Genomic DNA, 21,096 nt, shown 5'->3' with positions numbered 1-21,096 from the left:
AAGTTTACTGGTGCAAATTTTCCATAATATCTACAATTACTTTTTCTTTTTTTTTTTATGGCTATGTCTCGCATTTTCTAATCTAAAAAATCATCAGTCATAGGTCCGTCCCGATGGGAGGTCAATGTAACCTCCCAAAAATTTCCTTATTCGACAAATTTTGCACACGATTTGGCAAATTTGGTGATATAATTTAAAAACTGCCATTTCTAAATTCCCAAATGTCTATTTTCATTAGGTGTACTTCGGCAAAATTTAGAGTTCCATTCGCAAAATTGAGAATTTCCGACCTCCCAAAAATTTTAGTTCGATGCACCCTTGTATGACGATTGCGAATTTCCTTTCCATTTCCTTTTCATTTCAATTGTAGAAACAAGAAACCCAACGAGTAGGGTCCTATATCGCAATTCGTGATTGCGAAAAACATAATGTGAGTTCAAGGCGTCAAGATTCAAATGATTGCCAGGGGATGGGGGGATGCTACTGAAGTAGCTTGTTTTGCTTCTTGATTGTGGTGCTTCTTCATTGTGGATTAAAACGGAGTTAATAAGAAACCACAATCAAGAAGCAAAACACGCTACTTCACCATAGCAGACATAGGAAGAAAGCATCGTTTAGCCCCCCGATGGAGGAAGTGAAAGTGTCGCTACTTATTCTACGATTCAGAGCTTTAGTACCGAAAAATCACATCAAATTTCATTCAATGGATTTAGAGGGATGAACAAAAGAGGGATGAAGTTTGCCAAACCAATGTGTTCTTGTCTTTTTCTAAATAATTAGGATTTTTTCCGTTGGTTTTGTTTGACATTAAAACAGCGAAATGTAGGTACAGCAAACAATCATTCAGTCAAGCACTGTCTGACCACGGATTGTATGGAAAGGCAACCTCCGGTTTACAGATGGAAATGGAAGCATCTATTAGTTTTTAGGGATGTCAACTTTTGCAGATGTATGTTAGCCTATAAATTAAACAGAGATTCACTCAAATAGCGGAACACGCGCAAAAATATTTTTTCCCCCCCTCATTCAGATATCCTCGTCTCAACTGGACGTTTGCCAATTCCATACATTCCGTGGCTGAACAGTATTTATACATAATTTTATGTGCAAGGAAGAAACTTTTTTGTTATTTACCAAATGGAATCGTTACTGACACCTTCAATTTTTTCTCCTTCTGCATCGAAATATTTGTCGACTGTGAGACTGCGATCTGTGTCGTGCGCGGAGACGAAATTTGTCACCGTTCTGCAAGGTATGCCCAAGGTTCTGCAAACTGAAATAACACACTTTATGAAGTAAAACACAAAACAATTTCACATCACAGCAAGTAAATTACTTATTTCTGAGACCTGAAGTCTTAGTCTCTGCCTAGAACGTAAGAATCCTCCACGCATAAAATCCTGTGCACAGTTTGGGCAAAACCTTTTATGAGCAGTTTTGTTTACTTGAGAACATTTTTCACGTACTGGGTAGACACTAAATCCAAATGCAGAGCTTAGCCACCTGTTATCAGGTGTAAAACACAAGAAAACAAGCAAATTTAGAATATATCTGAATATAATTCGCATCAAAAAACTAAATGACTGTATTCTGTAAATACACAATCCATGTAATTTATCTACTGCCAGCATCTTAGTCTGAAAAATGCGTAAAACTTTTGGCCAAATTGGAAGATGAATACTTTTCTGTCGTAGCCTATCTGTGTCTTAGCAACCGATCACAATCAGGGGTGGACTGGGTCCGCCAAAAGGGCAGCAACCTTGACTCCCAGAGAGCGCAAAAAGAAACCGAATGAATACATGTTTGAGGTTGGAAAAAAAAAAAAACTCTCGAGGGCATACAAATTTAAAGGCACACAGAAAAAAAAAGCAAAAAAAAAAAAAAAAAAGGAGGCGCACCGGCCTAAAGACCGATGGGCCAATGAACCAGTTCGTCCTCGAACACAAGAGATCATAACGTGTCATTTTAAATTAGCTTTTCGGTAACGATGTAATATGATTCACAAAGATTATAAAATCTTTTTAACTACATAAAAATAAAAATTATTTTTAAAAACTACTCACTACGAATAATCTAGTTGGTTGTAGGAAAGATTGAAGAACGGTGTAATATTTTGTTCGAAATTTCACAGCGCATCCATACTTTCATAAAATTGTTTCTTGCGTCAGAAAAATGATAGAATTTCATGAAGAAGACAAAGTAAAAATAAACTCGGTGGATGTGTGGGAAGATATTTTCTGCTGAACTAAACTAATCCTATATTGGTACTCTAAGACAACTCAGAGGGTACCTCACTGTGACCTTCCCAAAATTTCCTTATTCGGCAACTTTTGTCTGACAATTCGCAAAATTTAGAGTTCCATCCGGCGAACCAAGAATATCTGCCCTTACAACAATTTAAGTTCGGAGCGCTCCTGACTCTACTCACCAGTTGTGGCTACTCCTGCAAAAACCCAGCATTGTCCGTACTTCACAGATTGTTCTCCCCCATTTTTGAAGTACTCATCCATGATGGCCGCACTTCCAGTCCACATCCAGGGAGCCTTGCCATCGTCGTACATTCCAGACCAGTTCCCAACCACGATGCCTTTGTCGTCATTTTCACTGTTGACCTAGTGTCAGGAATAACATGAGACTTTTTGTTTGCTTTTTGAAGTACAGTAAAATACTAAATTTACACACAAGGGACATTTCGAAATTTGTAATAATTACATGCAAGGTCGGCTACGATTTGGAAGCTGTCTTTTCACCGTTAAGCGTAAGACATCGTGGGTTCCAGTGGAGACCATTCAAATGCGACTCACAACTGCACAGACGTCAAATATTTAGTTTCTCGGCACGTTGACGGGTTCCGTACAATACGGCTTGCTTTTATGGCAATGCCGACCGAAAACTGGTTTTAGGGAGAAAAAATCATCGCTGACGTGACGTGTGGACGATATATAAATGTAGTTTTTTTTTTCAGTTATCGTGAATTTCTGCTTACCAGGAGACCATACAATAGTTCAATAATGAAAAAAAAAAAAAATCACAAGTAGCAACCAAAAGAACATAGTAAAAAGTTTAGTTAGTTTTTCGTTGAATAAAGGAAGTTGATTTTGTGGTTTTGCATTTTATAATCTATGATTTCAATATTAAACAATAAGTTACCGCCTGTAAGCCACTGTTAAACTACATGCAATAAATAAAATTATTCTTGAACAAGCGTTTATTTAGTTTTAAAGCAATGGATTTTTGATTCAAAAGTATAAATTAGTCATTTAATTCGTGGTCTAATATGATGCAGAATAATTTTATGTAATTTCTCTTTCAAATAGTTTTTCCTTCACGCAAACACGCTGTACGTCTGCAGACTAATAGTAAGTTTTTGTTTCTTCCATTGCATATCCACAGCATGAATTACCATTCTTCAGTGCCGGGCCCGATGAAGCAACGGAGCAGCATTTTCCGTTTACACGCGGCGGGCCCCGCTTGATTAACTGATAAAATCACCGCTGTGGTAGACATGTGGGACTCTAAGGTGTGTAGTCTATGGCTTTGAAATTACCGAAACGAAAAATAGCAGTACGGTATGATATTAAATCTTTCCCACTCACCAATTTTGAGATGGATCTTGATACCAAAATTGGACTAGCTCTTCCAACATAGTCGAGTTTTGAATGGTTAAGCATTAACATGGCAGCTGGTAACACAGAGTCAGCAAACTAAAAGTAACACATATATTAAAATACATTACAAAAATCTCAAAATCAATTTTTTTTTTTAATGCTAAGCATGCATTACAATTAGAGACCGAATTTAAGAAATAACTACTGAATGCAAAAAGTACATTCACTATATGTATTTGCAAAGTGATTTCCAACCTGTGTACTGTCGCTACTCAAGTAGGCGACAAATGCATCGTACGACATTAAATTCTTTTTTGACTGACATTAAAGAGACCAAATTTGGCACCTTGATTTTCTCATCTTCTGAGACAGTTTCGCCTAATTTGGAAATTTATTTTGTGTGTCGCAATTTTCAACCTAGTTATAGCAGTTGATTTTATAAAACGGCGATAATGATTTTATTAAAGGCTGGTTTTAACATTGTAATGATTCTGTCCATCCATATTTGATTTTAAAGTGCGGCTGATCTTACAATCCAGTGATTTTATTAGTCGCGATTACTGCATTACAAAAGATTAAACTGATATTTCTTTTTCCATACTTAACTCACACAATATTAAAACTATCCGATATGTACCATGAAAAAACTCTTCAAAAAAGAATGTACGTAAGAAAAAATAGATTACTTTTTGAGAAAAAAAAAATATTTTTACCTGTCCGTAAATCCATCTTCTTCCTCTCGGTTCCTTCTGTGTTCCAACGAATATTTTTCCAACATCGTTCAAAACGTACTCCCTCCTGGCATCTTCTTTGTCCAAGAAAACAGTGTCTTCTGTGGAAAAGATTCATATGTGATAAACAGTAACGCATAAACATCATGAATTGGCTTTACAACGGGTTCTGGTTAATAATACTTTCAAAATGTTCGTAATGACGTAAAAATTATTAACATATTTAATAACTTTATTCAAAATATATGTAATCCAGCATAACTGGCGTAGGCTGTGGTACTTTCCTTATGTTGCAATAAGAATGATGATTAAAGTTTAACCCTTTTCCGGTGGGACACTAACATGCGAGTATCTGCTTGCATGGTCTCGGGAATGTTTCATCATCATTATCAATTGAGAATATAGAGTACACTGTTACAACCAGAGGTTCCAGACGAGTGAATATGTTCCCCCTAAGGTGAAAGCATGGGGCCCAAGGGTGCAATACTAGCCAGGAAGTAGAGCAGGGGTGCCAAAACAGCAGACAATCGTAGACAGGGGTGCTAAAACAGCAAGCAATCGCAAAATAACTTGCTAGCGCATGCGCTTCCGGCATACATTCACCATTCAACCACTTCAATATGGCGGATGAATGATAGGTTGCATCTAAGCGTGGCTTCAATGTCTTTCACATTGAATGAAGTACACTATTGGATTAAATCTCAACTTTTCTAGGATAATTCTTTAAAATAACAAGTAAGTACAGCTTTTGATCACTTTGTAGGTTTTAGGGCTTTCAAACATAGTTAAAAGTACGTTTAATGCTTTTCAGTTACCGGTAGTTCGTTACGATACCGTAGTACCGTTAGTTGTTGATTTTCAGTTGACCGTTACTGTCGTGAAATTTCCATCATTCAAAACGCTACTAAATATATCTATCATTATTTTCTTGAGTACTCGATAAGCAACATTTAATCACCAAAATAATAACCGCAATTTATCACTAATCAACAAGTGAGAACCTAAATAAAAATGATTCTTGTGCTTCGTAGATTACTACACAACAGCGAGTGCAAAAAAATAAAAAGGAAATCTCTCTCCGTCTAGCTTTTTTTTTTTTCTTTTTCGTTCAAGTGTTTGAATCATTTCCTGCTAGCGTTTAATGTTTCGTTAGCGTTAGGAATTTCTTATTTCTTTACGTTTTTCAACTGTCGAAAAATTTCATATGCATTTTATTTTATTGTTACTCTTGATTGAAATTTTTAACGTTCGAGAAAGGATTTTGTTTTTCCGTAACTTTAATATCCCAGAATATTTTTGGCTCTTCATGTAAATAATTCATAAGTACATCTACATTTTACTTTCGGTGCGGTTATTTCTCACAAATAATCATTAACTTAACTATGATATTGAAATAATTACTCGTCTTTAACTTTAAATATATTTGTGACAACTCTTTGATACCAAATAAAGTCTGTAGATATTTATTGTTTTATTCATTTTTAATATTACTTTGTAAAAAAAAAAAAAAAAACTTATCAGTACGCAGAGTTTTTTCACAAGTTTTTTTACCGCCCCGAGAGTTATTATAATTATTATTATTTATTTTTAAGAAAAGGATAAAAATTTCACAGATCCGCAATGTTTTTCATTTGCTTTTACCGACCCGCGGGTCAAAAGAGGTTGAGAAACACTGATGTAGAGAATGATCAGATGAATTAAAGCAATGAGCACTCCTTAACTATGTTGAAAACTCTGAAATATGATCAAATGCTGTAATTACAAGTTTTAATCATTTCCAGTACTGAATTCATGCAATGTGAAAAGTGTGCAAAACGTAGACTGTAATGAATCAAAACAAAACTATTAAAAAAAAAATAAAAAAAAAACACAATTATATTCAAAAAAGCACACAATACGGGGGAGGGGGGGAGGAGGATCTACAGTAAGGGTGCCATTTCTCTCTCCGTAGGTTCATTCTTTTCACCCCGGCTGCCTACTTTTTGAAAGGTGCCTGTTTTTCACCCTAGTTAGAGGTGCAATTTCGGCTCCGTAATAGGTGCCGCTGGTGAACAAGCGTTTCACCCCTGAAAGGTGCCGAATGCAACCTGTAGTTTTAACAGTGTATATGCCCACGTTTGGTATTAAACTAAAGGAAGATGTCCTAGTTCTAAATGAATCGTTTTAAAGCATCCGATTTGCTTGCGCTGCTATATACAAACACGCATTCATAACTGTAAATCGCCAACCAGTAACTCAATATCTAACCTAATGGAGTTTCTAAATAATTCTAAGACATTACGCTTTTTCGGCAATCATCGCAACTTATATCAGTTTTAAAGCTTGGTAAAGATTGAGCTATGCATCATTTACTAATTTTATGAACTAAGCCTAGAACAGCAGATCTGTGTCATGGAGCTATTCGATGTAATTAACTACAGTGCGATCGGAACGACTGCTATAATCGTTTTACATCCCAAGAACAAGTAGAAATCAAAGTTTTCATCGTCGCAGACGTTTCGCTTAAAATACAAAAGAACTCTTGAATTCATATATTAAAACATCATTTAGAATTAAACTCTTTTCAAATAAATTTTACATTAAATTCTTTCAAAGTGCAAACAACAAGGTTTGGATTTGATGCAGAGAAAATAAATACCTTTAGTTAAAATCACTTAAATGACTAAAGAAATCATAGCTCGCTGTTTTGCTTCATACGGTTTTAACCTCTCGAACTGGTACAAAGTGGGTTGCAGGCGTGGGAAGAATTAAACAACTAAAAGTATCATTCTTTATTTCTGGAGATACATCTTCTACCCTCTCAACTTAAATATGCACGGAAACGAGTCAGCGGGCACTTTGGCAAAAGTAGGAACTAGTGAGAAGACATCCCTGATTCAGACTTATCTGGAATCTTATTTTCGAGAGAAAATTTTTCAAATTATACCGCTTCGACACCTGCCCCCCTTCCCACAAGTGGTATCAGGGAAAACCTCCTTAGCGCATTGTCTCTTCAAACTAGAAGGCAAGAGCAAATGATCATTAGCAGATTAATCAGTGGTAACCTAAAATCTCTCTTTTATTCTTACGGCAGCAAGACCTCCGAACATGCATCAAGGATTGTACAGGGGCAAATCAAAAAGTTATGCGCCTATTTTTTTAGCCAAAATACGGCTGTGAATGCAAAGCGAACATATACATTCCCAGCTGCGGACGTTCCTTGAACCGTACCAGCAGTATCTGCCTTTTGTTCCAAAGAGCGGCGCTGCTGCCTGTCATTTAAGATGGCGGTTGTTCTTCAGACGTCCGCAGCTTATGAGCAGCGGAGTGTTATTTTTTCTATGGTGCAAGGGACAAACACATATAGAAATTCACAGGGAAATGCACCCACGTTAGGGGAAAAGTGTCTCTCTTTGAAAAGTGTCGAATGGTGGTGTCGTGAATTTCAAAAGGGTGGCAGTCCAGATCGTCGCTCAGCTCCAGTCATTTCACTGGGAGAATCTGGAACATCCACCTTACAGTCCAGGCATTGCCCCCTAGTGATTTTCCCGTTTTCGGTCCACTGAAGAAGTTTCTGGCAGGACAGAGATTCACATGTGACGAAAAGGCCAAGAACGCGGTCCGACGGTGGTTCCACTGGCAGCCGGAAGAATTCTACCACAGGGAGATCTTTAATTTACTGCTGCGATGGGACAAATGTCTGAACCGGTGTGGTGACTATGTAGAGAAATAATGTACGGTACGTAGTACACTACGCATATTTGTAAATACCTGTATGTATCTGGTTTTTGCGAATACAAAATAGGTGCAAAGACTTTTTGATTTGCCGTCGTACTAACCATCCTTCCAGACCATATTCTCGATTGTTTGTGGCTAACCGTATTAGATCTTTATTATTTGCCATTACTTGTTATGAAGTTGCAACTAAATGGGAAGTGTCGTTCTTTTTATTGATCCGTTTGTCTGAGGTTCGTTCATGCTTCGGCGTACTGAGCTCGTTCATTTGAAAAAGTTGCAAGTCAAAAGCATATCTCTACAAAACTTACTCACTTACATTGAAAATGTTTCATTGGTTTCGTTATATTCTTTTAAAGAAAAGCGAGAAAAGCTACTTATCACTTAGAAAATATACCAATAAAACTTTAATCAAAGCTTATTTATATTTTATTTATATTTAGATGTGTAAAGCAATTACAGTTCACTTTGTAAGCTCTTTCTCGGTAATCGAGTGATAAAGAGGTTCGATTATTGCATGCTGCATAATTAAATACTTAAATTTTCTTTACTAATAATAAAGCTCAAAGTCTCTTTGTCTGGAGGATGTCTGTAGGATGTCTGGATCTCTGTGACGCGAATAGCGCCTAGACCGTTCTGCCGATTTCCATGAAATTTGGCACAAAGTTAGTTTATAGCATGGGGGTGTGCACCTCGAAGAGATTTTTTGAAAATTCGATTTTCTTCTTTTTCTACTTCAATTTTAAGAACATTTTCCGGAGCAAAATTATCATAAGATGGACGAGTAAATTACGAAATTATCATGACGTGGAATGGGTTAGCGAATGAACATAGCCAATTGCCGAGAAATTCGTCATTCATTATTTGTAAATATACAGGCGAACCGAATGACCTTTTAATTTTCAACAACGGGCGAAGCCGTGCGGGTACCACTAGTATTTAATAAAAAGTAAATAAAATTGACATGACGTCAAACAAATTGCAAGTTTGATCTTAAAAAATAAATGAGTAAAAAATCGCCGAATACCGTCCTATAAAACATTTTGAAGGGAAAAATAAAGCAAAAAATGATTTTGAATGTGAAAAATGAAAGTAGCATAAAAAGATATTTAAAAAAAAATTAAATTAAGAAATCAAAGGAGACAGAGAGAACTTCATGAAATAAACACACACGTATATTCGTTCAAATGAACTGCAGTTAATTTTTTAAAAGATCGTGCCGCACCGTTCATTTCAAGGAGTCTGTCTTTTAAACCCGTTGTTAATGAACGACACGTCCCTCCCGTTACAACCAAAGAAAATTTAATTTTTACTTGATCATTACCGGCCTAAGGACAAAACTCGTTGTCTTAGGTGGAATCACTGTTTTAGTTTTTCGAATGAAGTGCGTCCATCCGTCGGACCACTCTCCAGTTTCATTATTTTGGTCAGTGATCTGTGATATGGTCACAAAAATAGATGCAAAATTTCTTACCTTTACTCCAAGGGTTAAATAGAATATACACATTCTGAGGAATTTCATAGACCTCTGGCTGTATGCTAAGGTCCCCGGTGATGTAAGAGTAGATTTTCATCTTCCATACTCCGACGGGGGCGCTTCCAGAGATCTGGACGTCGATGGTGATGACGGCTCCTTCGTGTTGGTGAGTTCTGACGTCCCACATCTGTCTCTCTCGTGTGAAAGAGGAAACATTCGTAATTGGCAAACTTATTAAATTGCCTTTTTGGATCAGGTATGGTGGAGGACCTATTTGGAAGATGACATTTAGCTCATTCTGTGTTAAAATGTAAAAAAAGTCATTTGTGCGGCACAAATGTTGCCGAGTTTAACCTTAGAGCAGGAATTATAAATGGAGGGAGCAAGTCCAATCATTGGATAAGAAAAAGCTTGGGCAACGGTCTCAAATCACGTGATTTAACAACGACGAATTGTCGACACGCTTTGCGTAAAACTGGTGAAATAAACCTGATTTCTTCCAATGCTTCGCTCTAAAATCTATCACGTGACTTGGGGTCTTGGCTTCACGAATGAAAGTCTTCGTTCCCTCCATTTAATCTGTTCTCGATGAGTCTAACAGTAACTAAATCTTATAGAAGCATAAAACACGTTTGTGGAAATATCATCGACGTCTTCACAGGTTAACAAGTATATTCTGCTCTGTTCGTCATACAGTGCTGCATTGATTCATTTCAATTATCTCGGCGGCATTTTTTTTTTTTTTTTTTTTGTAAGTGCCTCCTACAGGCGACTTGAGGAGGTTATATTGCGGCAATGACACTGAGAATTGAATTTCTATCGGCTAAATTAAAAAATTCTCATTTCGAATAAAACCACAACTTACCGAATTCAAAATGTAGTCTAACTGTGTCTGTCTGAGGATTGAAAGTGTTTTTAAAACGTATTGCCATGTAGAATGTCTGTCCTCTTCGCAAAATCAGCGATGGGTCTTTATTCTCCAGGAGTTCATACTGGTTTGTGTTGTGCAGTTTGGCATTCTCCCGAGCATACAGTTCAACACCTTGAACCAAAATGGGACGCGGACCAACTGTAAAATAATAAAATTACACATTTATTAATCGTGCTAAAATTCAGAGTTTCTGTTTTCAAAATATTTACATGAATTGATCCGTGTTCTCCAAATCTCCAAAATCGTTGACTCCAAAATCTAACTTTGACCATCTAGGTAAGGGTTTCGAAAAGTAAGTAACAAAAGCAAGACGGGTGTGCAGATTCTCTGGGTGAATAATAATCACGCTGCTGGTAATAAGATGATCAGAGCTTTCAAACGGTACCGGTAGATAGAGCTGAGTGTCTACTAATAGGACAGAAGGTCAGAAGATGGCTTCATTGGCGAAAGCATGTCTCGTCAATGACAGAACATGAGTGATAAGGCTTTTGCGTTAGGTGGTATTAGACCACCCTCCTTACAGTTCCAACCTCGAACCACGTGATTTCCTTCTCTTTGAAACTTTTAAGAAACATTGGTCCAACATAGAAGAAATCATTGGTCATCGTCACGAATGTGAGTGGGAAACCACATCAAGATGGCTTGCTGAACCACAGCATCTCTTCTGAACTACTGATCTTACAAGTGCTTCTTTTAAGGTCCAGAAAGGTGGAAATCTTTCGGTGCGAGGTCAAGACTGAAAGGAGGGTGGTCCAATACCTCCCGACGCAAAAACCTTATCACACTTTTTGTTTCATTGGCCGGATCCGTTTCCGTCAACGCAGCCATCTTCTAACTGACATTTTGTCTTGTTAGCTTACACCCAGCTCTATCCACCGGTACCTTTTGCAAGCTCTGATCTTCGTTATTTTCAGTGTGATTTTTATACATACAGAGGATCTGCACACCCGAAGAGCCAAAGCTCTTTGTTACCTTACTTTTTGAAACTTCCTCGTCTAGTAGCTGATCTCTATATAACTTTTCAGAGTAGGGGCAAAATCTTGAAACTGCCACACTTATTAATCTTCTTTCCAGTTTTTAAATCGAGGCTCAACGAAAAAGAAAAAAATAGTGTGAATTTGCATAACCCCCAGAAATTGCAGCTTGGGGCAAAAGCCACTGCTTTCTCCCCCCCCCCCCCTGTCTCCCAGATCGGGCACTGCTTTAGTCCGCATTTGTAGTTAAGTTTTTTACTTACGCCTTGAAGGTGGGGGAGCTCTTTCCTTTCTTGCGCGATCGATGTCCTCTTTCAACCTTTCGAACTGAGAACGACGAAATTCTTCGTCAGTCAGTGTCTCAGGGGGGTTTGTCCTCCCCACCATATTTGGTCTGGACATGGTGGGCGCTTTTAGTCAGAGTGACTTGACGATTTGTTGTTCCTGTAAGAAAAACAAAGATGAGCCCTCATTCTGGCAAACTAAATAGTAGGGGAATGTGGGGCAAAGTGAAATGGCTAAGATGACTGAGTTTTTTCAAAATGAACAAATCAAAAATTTGTTTTTAAAATTACAGCACATAAAGGAAGAACGCTGTATATTGCGTTTGAAACAGCACTTTTTATTTTTGGCTGTAAATTTGAGTCTTCAAAAAAAAAAAAAAAAAAAGGAAAATTTTCACTTTTTTTTATGGGGCATAGTGAAAAAGAAAATATTTTTCTAATGAAATATTTTCTATTCCATTGTAAAACAAATTTTTGAGCAGAAAACAGTAAATAAAAGGTTAAAGGAATAAATAAAAAGATAATGAAGTAATGAAAGAATAATTAAAGGAGTAAATCAATTAATAGTGAAGAAAAATAAATGAGCGAGTAAAAAAATGAATGAAAATGAAAATAAGTAAATGAATGAATAAATAAGTTAGCGACAAAATGAAGGAATGCAAATGAGTTAATTAACAAATGAAAATACAAGTGATTTATATTAAATGATTGAGTGAGTAAATGATACAAACTGTTCCACTTTGCCCCATCCACTTTCCCCCATTAATATTGCGTAGAATATTAGGAGATCTTAATTAATATTTAAAATGTTAATAACAAGAATTTTATCAATTTATAGTAACAAAAATAATTTTTGATTTACAACAAAATATTACAATATGAATATCATTTTTTTTAAATGGCCTCTATTACCAAATTCTTTAATCTTCCGCGGGTTTTTTAATTTTCCTGACTGGAGTAGACTACACATGGTACTACATGATTAAAATAATACCAGATAAGTGAAGCTAAAATAATAAATATTTCATCATTTCACTTTGCCCCATGTTCCCCTATTTTTCCAGAAAGTTTTGAAAGTAAAGCAAAATAATAGGTGAAGCATTTTAAAGTGAAACGACTTGCATAAAAAAACAAGGTTTTTTCATTTACACTCTTCTTGTGTGAACTATAGTAACCTTATTACAGGTTAATATGAACTACAATAACCTAGAAGTAGATTAAGACAAAAGCATTAGGCTCGGCAATTCCATTCTTTTCTTTTTTTTTTGGTTCGTTCATCAGAGGGGATCGTTCATTTTTTTACCCATACATTGAACTCGTTCATTTGAGCTAATTCGTTCACAGAAAAAGAGTACTGAAAGATTTACATTTGAATAATTCCTAATAAATTTAATTTAGAAAAAAAATAGAAATTTACGCAAATGACACAGAATTTTTTAAAAAATATTATATCAAAAATATTTCTGGAAAGCGTAATTTTATTGCATTTTATTACATGTTCATTTTCTTCATCAAGTCCATGTAATGAAACAAGAATGTGACGTATGTGGAGTTTTTTAAGGTGTTTTGTGCAATAAAAGACTACTCTATCAAAATTCAATTGCCTTTTTAAAAAGAATTGCTCTTAAGACACTGCACTATTTTTAAATTTATCGTTCTTAGTGTTCTAAATTACATTTGCAACACTTTTAGTTTCGAAGCAGAATGAATTTGAAAAGTCGAAATTTGCATGACCCCCCCCCCTGCTAAATATTCGATGTCTTTCTTCTAACTCAAAAGAATGCGTGTAGTCATGCAAGCGCATTCGCGCGAATATATTCACCTCTTAAATTAATGCATAATTTGACTAATTTAAAATACGTTATACGTATAAGAGTTCGGTTCTTTCAAATTCAACAAACTTGGACGTTTTTGTTACCGGTAGATATTGTTTTGTAAGAAATGATGTTCGAAATAACTACAATAAAAATAAATACTGCACAACAAGCACTGAGCTTGTACAATTCTTCAACAACTAGAAAATCGCCCGTCAAGGTGTGACGGGTGACAATTGCTTCTACATTTGAACGAAGCCATTGCCTGTTTGATGATATTTTGATAGTTGAAATTGTAACCCTAACTCCAGTGGATAAACCCTGAACTCCTGTAGATAGCGTTCATTGTTGACCACTTTTTCGTTTCTTCTTTCCCCTGAAATGACACGGTCTTACCAGTAAAACAGTTAAGTGACCGGATCAAGTTCAGTCTTGTCACAATAAAGCCTTTCCTTCCAAGTTAAACATTTCCAAAACATATTATCAAATTGTCATTCTGTGGCGCGAGTTTCATTGTTGAATCACGCGGGTTACTTGATCATCGGCTATTATTTATATGAGGATAATAATTTAATTTTTACGTAAAAAAAGTATTGAAAAGCAATTTTTGTAATAGTATTGAGAAATTTCGGAGAGGGTTTGAACCTCCAAAACCCCCCTTAAATATGGCCTTGTTATCGATATGACTATTATGTGTTATGACTCCAAAAAGGGCATCCTTTTTCAGGCCCTACTTATCGAAATAGTTCTTGATCCCATTCTGAGGGAATAATTGGAGGATAATGTGCAACAGCAAACGAATTTCCGTAATCGTTTTACATTGATAAAAAACGATGACACAGTTTAAGCTGCGGTTTTTTAGTCAATGTTATCTTTCAACAGAAACTCATTCTCCTGAAACCACAAACTTACTGGTTAAGGTGAGCAAGCTTTCAAAAATAATTTCGTGAGGTTTGATAGTCTTTCACTTTTTTTTTTGGTGGAATAAAGCCGACCGCAAAGGAAAAAAAATAGAGGATAGATTTTCGTGGGCAAATATGACAGTTTTTTTTTTTCTTTTGCCATTTGAACTTAGCTCGATTGATTATTATAAACGGTGTTTCAAGAAAATGTACTCAACCTTTAACTGTCGCTAACATGCTTCCTTTTTGTACTGAAGGTGTGATTAATTTACGCTTATATTAAGCTTTTTTCTTCGAAATAGTTGTCCATTACACGATAAATTATTCTTCTCAATAAAAATATTTTTTTTTAAGTAACAGGTTTAAATTAAGATACTATTTAAATTGAGTCTGTTTTGGGCAGATTAAACATTTCACAATCAATGACTACTCGCTTGAAAAGTAATTAAAAAAAAGTTTGATGCTTCAAGAAGTGCAATTTACAAAAACTAATCAGTTCTATATTAACAGTGTAAAACGATTCGATTTTCATAAAAAGAGATACTTTACTGTCGTCTCTATTTTTAAAGTATGGTTTAACAACATGGAGTCTGAGACTCATGTAAAAACAAGGATGCAGTCATCATTTGGCAATGTGGTTTAACAGTTGAGGCAGTGAGAAGCGAAGAAATGTAAGTGCCAAAATTAAAAATTTGGAGATAACCAGTACAAATACTGGGTGAACCTCTCCACTGTCTCTGTCTTGAGGAAAGAAATAGTACTTGTAGCCCTGGTAGGTATTGCTGTACAGCATGATTTAGACGAAAACGAGCTGAAGTGTGCATCACATGACTTCTTTTACTCTAATTCGATGTCGTTTCTCCATTATTAGCAATTTTATTGTGTGTCAATTGTTTACTCTCTAAATATCACAAACAGTGGCTAAATTGAAACCAAATTTAAAATTAGAAAAAAAGGGAAAAAACATCGCCAAATTTGTCGCCAAGTTGGCGACAAAACTTGGCGATAATCACCTTGGCGATAAAGACTGGCGATATATCGCCGAGTGTCCGACAAATTATAACACCACTTAATTAACAATGATTTCCCCCCAAAAAGGGACAAAAGACCCCCTTAGAAACATCTGAATGCAACCAAAAGAGATGGTGCACAACTAGGCCCCACTAGGAGTCTTCATACCAAATTTCAACTTTCTAGGATATACAGTTTTTGAGTATGCGAGATACATACACACATACGCGCATACATACGTACATACAGACGTCACGAGAAAATTCGTTGTAATTAACTCGGGGGTCGTCAAAATGGATGTTTCGGGTGTCTGTAGGTTCCTAGGCATATATCCACGTGTGATCGGGTCGAAAAAAAACTCAACTTTCATTCGAAGGTGCGAAAAATGGAAATTAAGGCCGATTTTTGAGTGAAAATTTTTTCGCGAATACAATACTTCTTTTTTTGCAAAAGGAAGTAAATAAAAATTGAATGAATGCCTACCTAGGACCGCATCTTTAAACGCGTTTAACTCAAAACTTGAAAATGTCTACTTACATCTCTTTGGTTCTCCTCACCTCAGTTGATTTTTATATAACTTTTAAATGAAAGCCAGTGTTTTGCAAAATTCAGCAAATGTAAAGTGACCCAGAACGTCAATCACACCAAAACGAGAGCAAAAACAGAAGAATCCTTTTTTACGAAAGCAGTACTTTCTCCTGTATCCAAAGGGTACAAAGAAACCGGTTGATGGAAAGTGACCCTTACATCAATCTCAATCGCTCAAAACAATGAGCAATCCTAAATAAATCAAAAAGCGAGTAATGGAAAGCTCAAATGGCTTTTCTTTTATTGAACTGAAACTTCACGGAATAAACTGAATTAGAAAAAAAAAAAGAGGTTTGAAAAGCCATCAAAACTGATAGGGCGAGATCCCACTAGGCTTGACCTACCCTCATCGAGTTTCCTAAAATTGTTTCATAGATGAAGAGTAAAAGTTATAAAAAAAACAGGAAAGTAAGAATTTCTACCTCTTTCACGTGAACTAATCAGGGTTTCCAGGGGTTTAAAGGTGCCTAAAAATAAATAATTGACCCTCATGAAGTTTCCAAAAATTGTTGTCATAAATGAAGAATAAAGGCTATAAATGAAATACTAAAGTAAGGTTGCCTACCTTTTTCCGTTCATTAAGCAGCGGCTGCCAGAGGCTAAAAAATGCCTAAAAATGAGTACTTGACCCCCATCGAGTTTCCAAAAATTGTTGTCATAAATGAAGAGTAAAAGCTGTAAAGAAAACGTTTAAGTAAGATTGCTTACCTTTTTCCGGTCCCTAACGAGGGTTGTCAGGGCTAAAAGGTGCTCAAAAAATGAGTAATTTACCCTCATCGAGTTTCCATATAAGTTATATATGGTAACTCGACTTATAGGTAACTCATAGGTAAACATAATACAAAAACAATGGTATATGGCTGCCCAAGCAAAAGTGGTCCAATCATAGGGTTGCCGTTGTTCCAGTTTCAATACTGAAAACTTACTTTGACGTTTTCTTTACAGCTTTTACTCTTTATTTGTGACAACAATTTTTGGAAACTCGATGATGGTAAATTACTCATTTTTAGACACCTTTCAGCCCCTGTCAACTCTGATGAGTTCACACGCAACAGGTAGGCAACCTTACTTTAACGTTTTCATGACAGCTTTTACTCTTCATTTATGACAACAATTTTTGGAAACTCGATGAGGGTAAATAACTCATATTTGGGCCCTTTTTATCCTCTGGCAACCCTGCTTAGGGACCGAAAAAAGGTAGGCAACCACACTTTAACGTTTTATTTACAGCTTTTGCTCTTCATTTAAACCAACAGTTTCCGGAAACTCGATGAGGGGTAAATTATCCCCCTCATTGAAAACCTTTGATCCCCTGACAATCCTGATTAGAGACCCGAGAAAGATAGGCAACCTTACTTAACCGTTTTATTTCCATCTTTTACTCTTGATTTATTATAACGATTTTCACTGTGATTCCGAGTCACAACTGACTACAACTGTATTTATGTCGAGGACTGCATACTAAGTGCCTTGCCTCCTTATAACGATTTTCCGAAACTCGATAAGGGTAAATTACTTATTTTTAGGCACCGTTCAACCCTTGATAACCTTGATCACGTGAAAGAGATAGAAATTCTTATTTTCCCGTTTTATTTATAACTTTTACTCTTTATTTATGGTAACAATTTTAGGAAACTCGATGAGGGTAGGTCAAGCTTAGTGGGATCTTAGACTATGATTCGTTCAATATGGTTTATTTGGTGATTTCAGTCGAATATTAACGTAGCCGGCACATTCACAGGTCAAGTTGACCTTCAGTCAAACACCCGAACCGCCGATTGAAGCTTTCTGATTAGTTGTTAATGGCTTTGATCAACGGTTCGCTCAAAAAAAAAAAAAAAAAAAAAAAAACAGCAGTTGGAGAAAATCTTGGTTTTACGCACAAGTAGTTTTAAGTGATTTAGTCTCAAATGTTACATTGTGAGTGAAAAATGTTTTATGTGATGTTTTCAGGTTTGTTTTTGTTGTCTAAACTAATTATGCAAGTTCGAAAATTTTTCTTCTAAATTATGAAATTTTAACGATGTGTCACTATTGAATATCTTTTTTACCCCATCACACACCAGTTGTGTAAAATGAATAGCTACTACGTTTTTTCCAAATTTTGATATGAGTCTTTTTTTTTTTTTTTTTTTTTTTTTTTTTTGCGGGGTGCGATATGATCTGCATTTATTATTGGATAAATCGAAAAAAACGGGGGAAAGACTCGAAGGGAAAGAAAGACTTCAGCTAACAATGGAGTCATTTCCAAAATTTTAAAAGTATTTTTTCCTGAAAGAGCATGCTTAATAACATAGTTTCTGACCCCTTTTTAAATAATTTATTTAAGTTTAATATTTTTAAAAAAAATACTTAAATGGGTGCGCTTTTATTGTTTACACTTCTGTCGAGTGACATCACAAATGATGAAATGCCATTTAATGTTGCCATTCACAGAACAAAATATTTAATTCGCATCTTTACTCACGTGTATTGCAACGATATGGTTGATAGCAAGCGTAGAGCGCAATTTTAATTCGCTGCTTCATAACGTGGAAACGTAGTAGAAAAATGCGGCAAAGTGTATCATTTGTGACGTCATAAAGACCACGCCTTGTTTGAAGAATCGGACATTTTAAAATATTAATTTAAAAAAAAAACTGTTGGGAAAATGAAAGTATTTTCTGGGTCCATGTTATTTTTTTGCTCATTCTATCCATTTCAATGACTAAAAGTAGTACTTTTGACTGAAGGAAACCATCCCATTACGGAAGAGAATTTTTTTAATTTAAATTCATCTTGTTTTTAAACTTTATTTATAAGTATTCCGTTTCTCCCGACAATATAACTTTAAACGGTAATCGTACGTGAATTCTTCGAACAAAAATCCTTCTCACCAAGAAGCATGAAGCGAATATAGTGTAACTTTATGCAAACGAACACCATCTTGAATGACCTACGCCTGATCCTCCCTAGGGCCTTAAAGGCAAGAGTGGCCCTGCTCAGGGGTCACGGTCGCAGTTACTGGCGACGCCGTTGTCTCTAGAAAACTGTTTCTCCATTTATCCATGTCAGACTGGGTATGCTTTATGAGTTAAATCACGCATCTGTTTTGTGAAGATTTCAGCCATGAGACTAAAAGGAAAGAGAATTCGCCATTCGAAGGTTTAATCCAGATTATGCAAACAAAGAGAGGGGGAAAAAATACGCTTTTTTTTTCAAGTTTAGTTTTTGCTTTGAACGACTTTTTGTTCGATTTTGAACAATTCAAAAAAAAAAAAAAAAAACATTAGCCTTTACGATTAAATGAAAGACAAATGCAGATCCCTAACTTGAAGGCGGATGTGCTTCCAACAAACTATTTTTGAAAAAGCTCTTGGCAACGAAAATGTTTAAAAATATACGTTCAAAAAATGATCGGTTAAAACCACAAATCAATAATAAGAGCTATCAGTCTATTATTAGTCTTTAACATTAACGCTTACGGGTGATTTTAAGGCAAATATAAATCCCGACAAACGCTCAAAAATGAACAGTTTAAAAACGTTTGATATGAACAAAGGAAGTTTTAGATGAATATAGATCCAGAACTTTCAGGCGGATTTGCTATAAACAAACTTTGTTAGAAAATTCTCTTGACGAAGAACATGTTGAAAAACAAATGTTCAAAAGGTACAATTAAGTTTTTTTTTTATTATTTTTTATTTTATTTTTTTTTTTTTTTTTATTGACGCTTACGGTAAAAAAATTTTTCTCCTTTGTCTGTTGACGGAAAATGAACAGAAATTCAGAGTGATTTATTATTTAGCTGAAGGAAACAGCTGCAGACGGTTTTTTTTTTTTTGATACAAATAGTTTATTTACGTGTAGTTTATTATTATAATTTGTTTTAGTTTAACTCCCTTTTTTTAAATTTATTTTTAAAGTTTAGGCAACAATAAAAAAAAAGGAACATTGAAGCATTTTTACTTTAATTTATTTATTTCTGTTTTGCATTCGTCTAAAAAGTTTTTAATGTAAAAGTTTATATATGTGTTGCTTTTGTATTGCTGATGTTATTTTATTTGTATAGATATTAATTTTTTACCTATTCAGATTCGAAGGCATATGTTGGGAATTGTTTTTTTTTTCTTTGTAATTACACGTATGTTTTTCAATTTACCTCTCGTAACATTATACACTTAACTGTTAGACAAAATACCTTATTTAAAGTGTTCCTAATATAAAATACATTAATGGTTAAAATTTAGTGAAACATTAACCCTGACATTTTATTATATCAACACATTATCAAACAGCTCACATCAAGATAGAGAGGGGGGAGAGAGAGAGATGCATATTTCGTTGTTTTAAATGTTGAAAACAATGGCGCCTATATAGGGGAGCAAGAGGGGGCTTAAAATTTTACATATGGGCGCCCATGGTTGAAAAGCTATGTTTGACATAATTTGCAACCTCAACTAGCAGAGAAAATATTGATCTTATGATAAAAAATCCATGTTGGTATACGGGAAAGTTAGGAAGTTTCATTACAATATATCATATAGGCTTCAAAGTTATTTCAGATACTTATTTCTGAGATTGTTCCTTTTTTTAAGGAAGGCGTTCTTGTCAACTCATCTTAAAAGTTCGTTCAAATTAAACAATAAATATATAAATATCTTCAATTTCCCTCTAATCGTCTTTTGGTTTTCATCACTCCTTCGGTTTTCATATCTTGATTAATAAAAGCATATCATACACACTACAGAAACTTACTAGTTAAAATTAATTTAGGTCTTTAAAAAGGCCTGTCATTTCGAATTTTTCCCTGGGAAGAGATCAAAGGGGGTATATGTTACCGTTTAAGTATATAATGCAGTCATTTTATGGAATACCTAGTTATTCCATGAAATAACTGATCGTGTCCGTTAAAGTGTGCAATATGTTATTAATTTGACACTTTAACTAGTTATTCTATGAAATAACTAGATATTCTATAAATTAACTAATGTTAGACAATTAAAATGAAAAGGAAGCAATTTATCTAATTTATGCAGCGTATAAATTGTATTTATGGAAATGTACCATAAAATCATTTGCT

The 21,096-nt window shown here is 35.2% G+C and overlaps 1 protein-coding gene across 1 annotated transcript in view; it reads right to left on the bottom strand.

Moving 5' to 3' along the window:
• LOC129219623 (hemocyte protein-glutamine gamma-glutamyltransferase-like) overlaps nt 1-21,096 on the bottom strand; it is a 65,540-nt gene that overhangs the window by 22,970 nt on the left and 21,474 nt on the right. The window contains exons 2-8 of the mRNA XM_054853880.1: nt 11,699-11,879; nt 10,396-10,599; nt 9,528-9,800; nt 4,322-4,440; nt 3,597-3,704; nt 2,429-2,612; nt 1,135-1,273 (exon numbers count right to left, since the gene is read on the bottom strand). Coding sequence (XP_054709855.1) covers nt 1,135-1,273; nt 2,429-2,612; nt 3,597-3,704; nt 4,322-4,440; nt 9,528-9,800; nt 10,396-10,599; nt 11,699-11,837 — 1,166 coding nt within the window. The 5' untranslated portion in view covers nt 11,838-11,879. The remainder of the gene's footprint in view (nt 1-1,134; nt 1,274-2,428; nt 2,613-3,596; nt 3,705-4,321; nt 4,441-9,527; nt 9,801-10,395; nt 10,600-11,698; nt 11,880-21,096) is intronic.

This window comes from Uloborus diversus, chromosome 4 (genome assembly GCF_026930045.1).
Source record: "Uloborus diversus isolate 005 chromosome 4, Udiv.v.3.1, whole genome shotgun sequence".
In the NCBI taxonomy this organism is placed as follows: domain Eukaryota; kingdom Metazoa; phylum Arthropoda; class Arachnida; order Araneae; family Uloboridae; genus Uloborus; species Uloborus diversus.
This window is presented reverse-complemented; position numbering and strand designations above follow the sequence as displayed.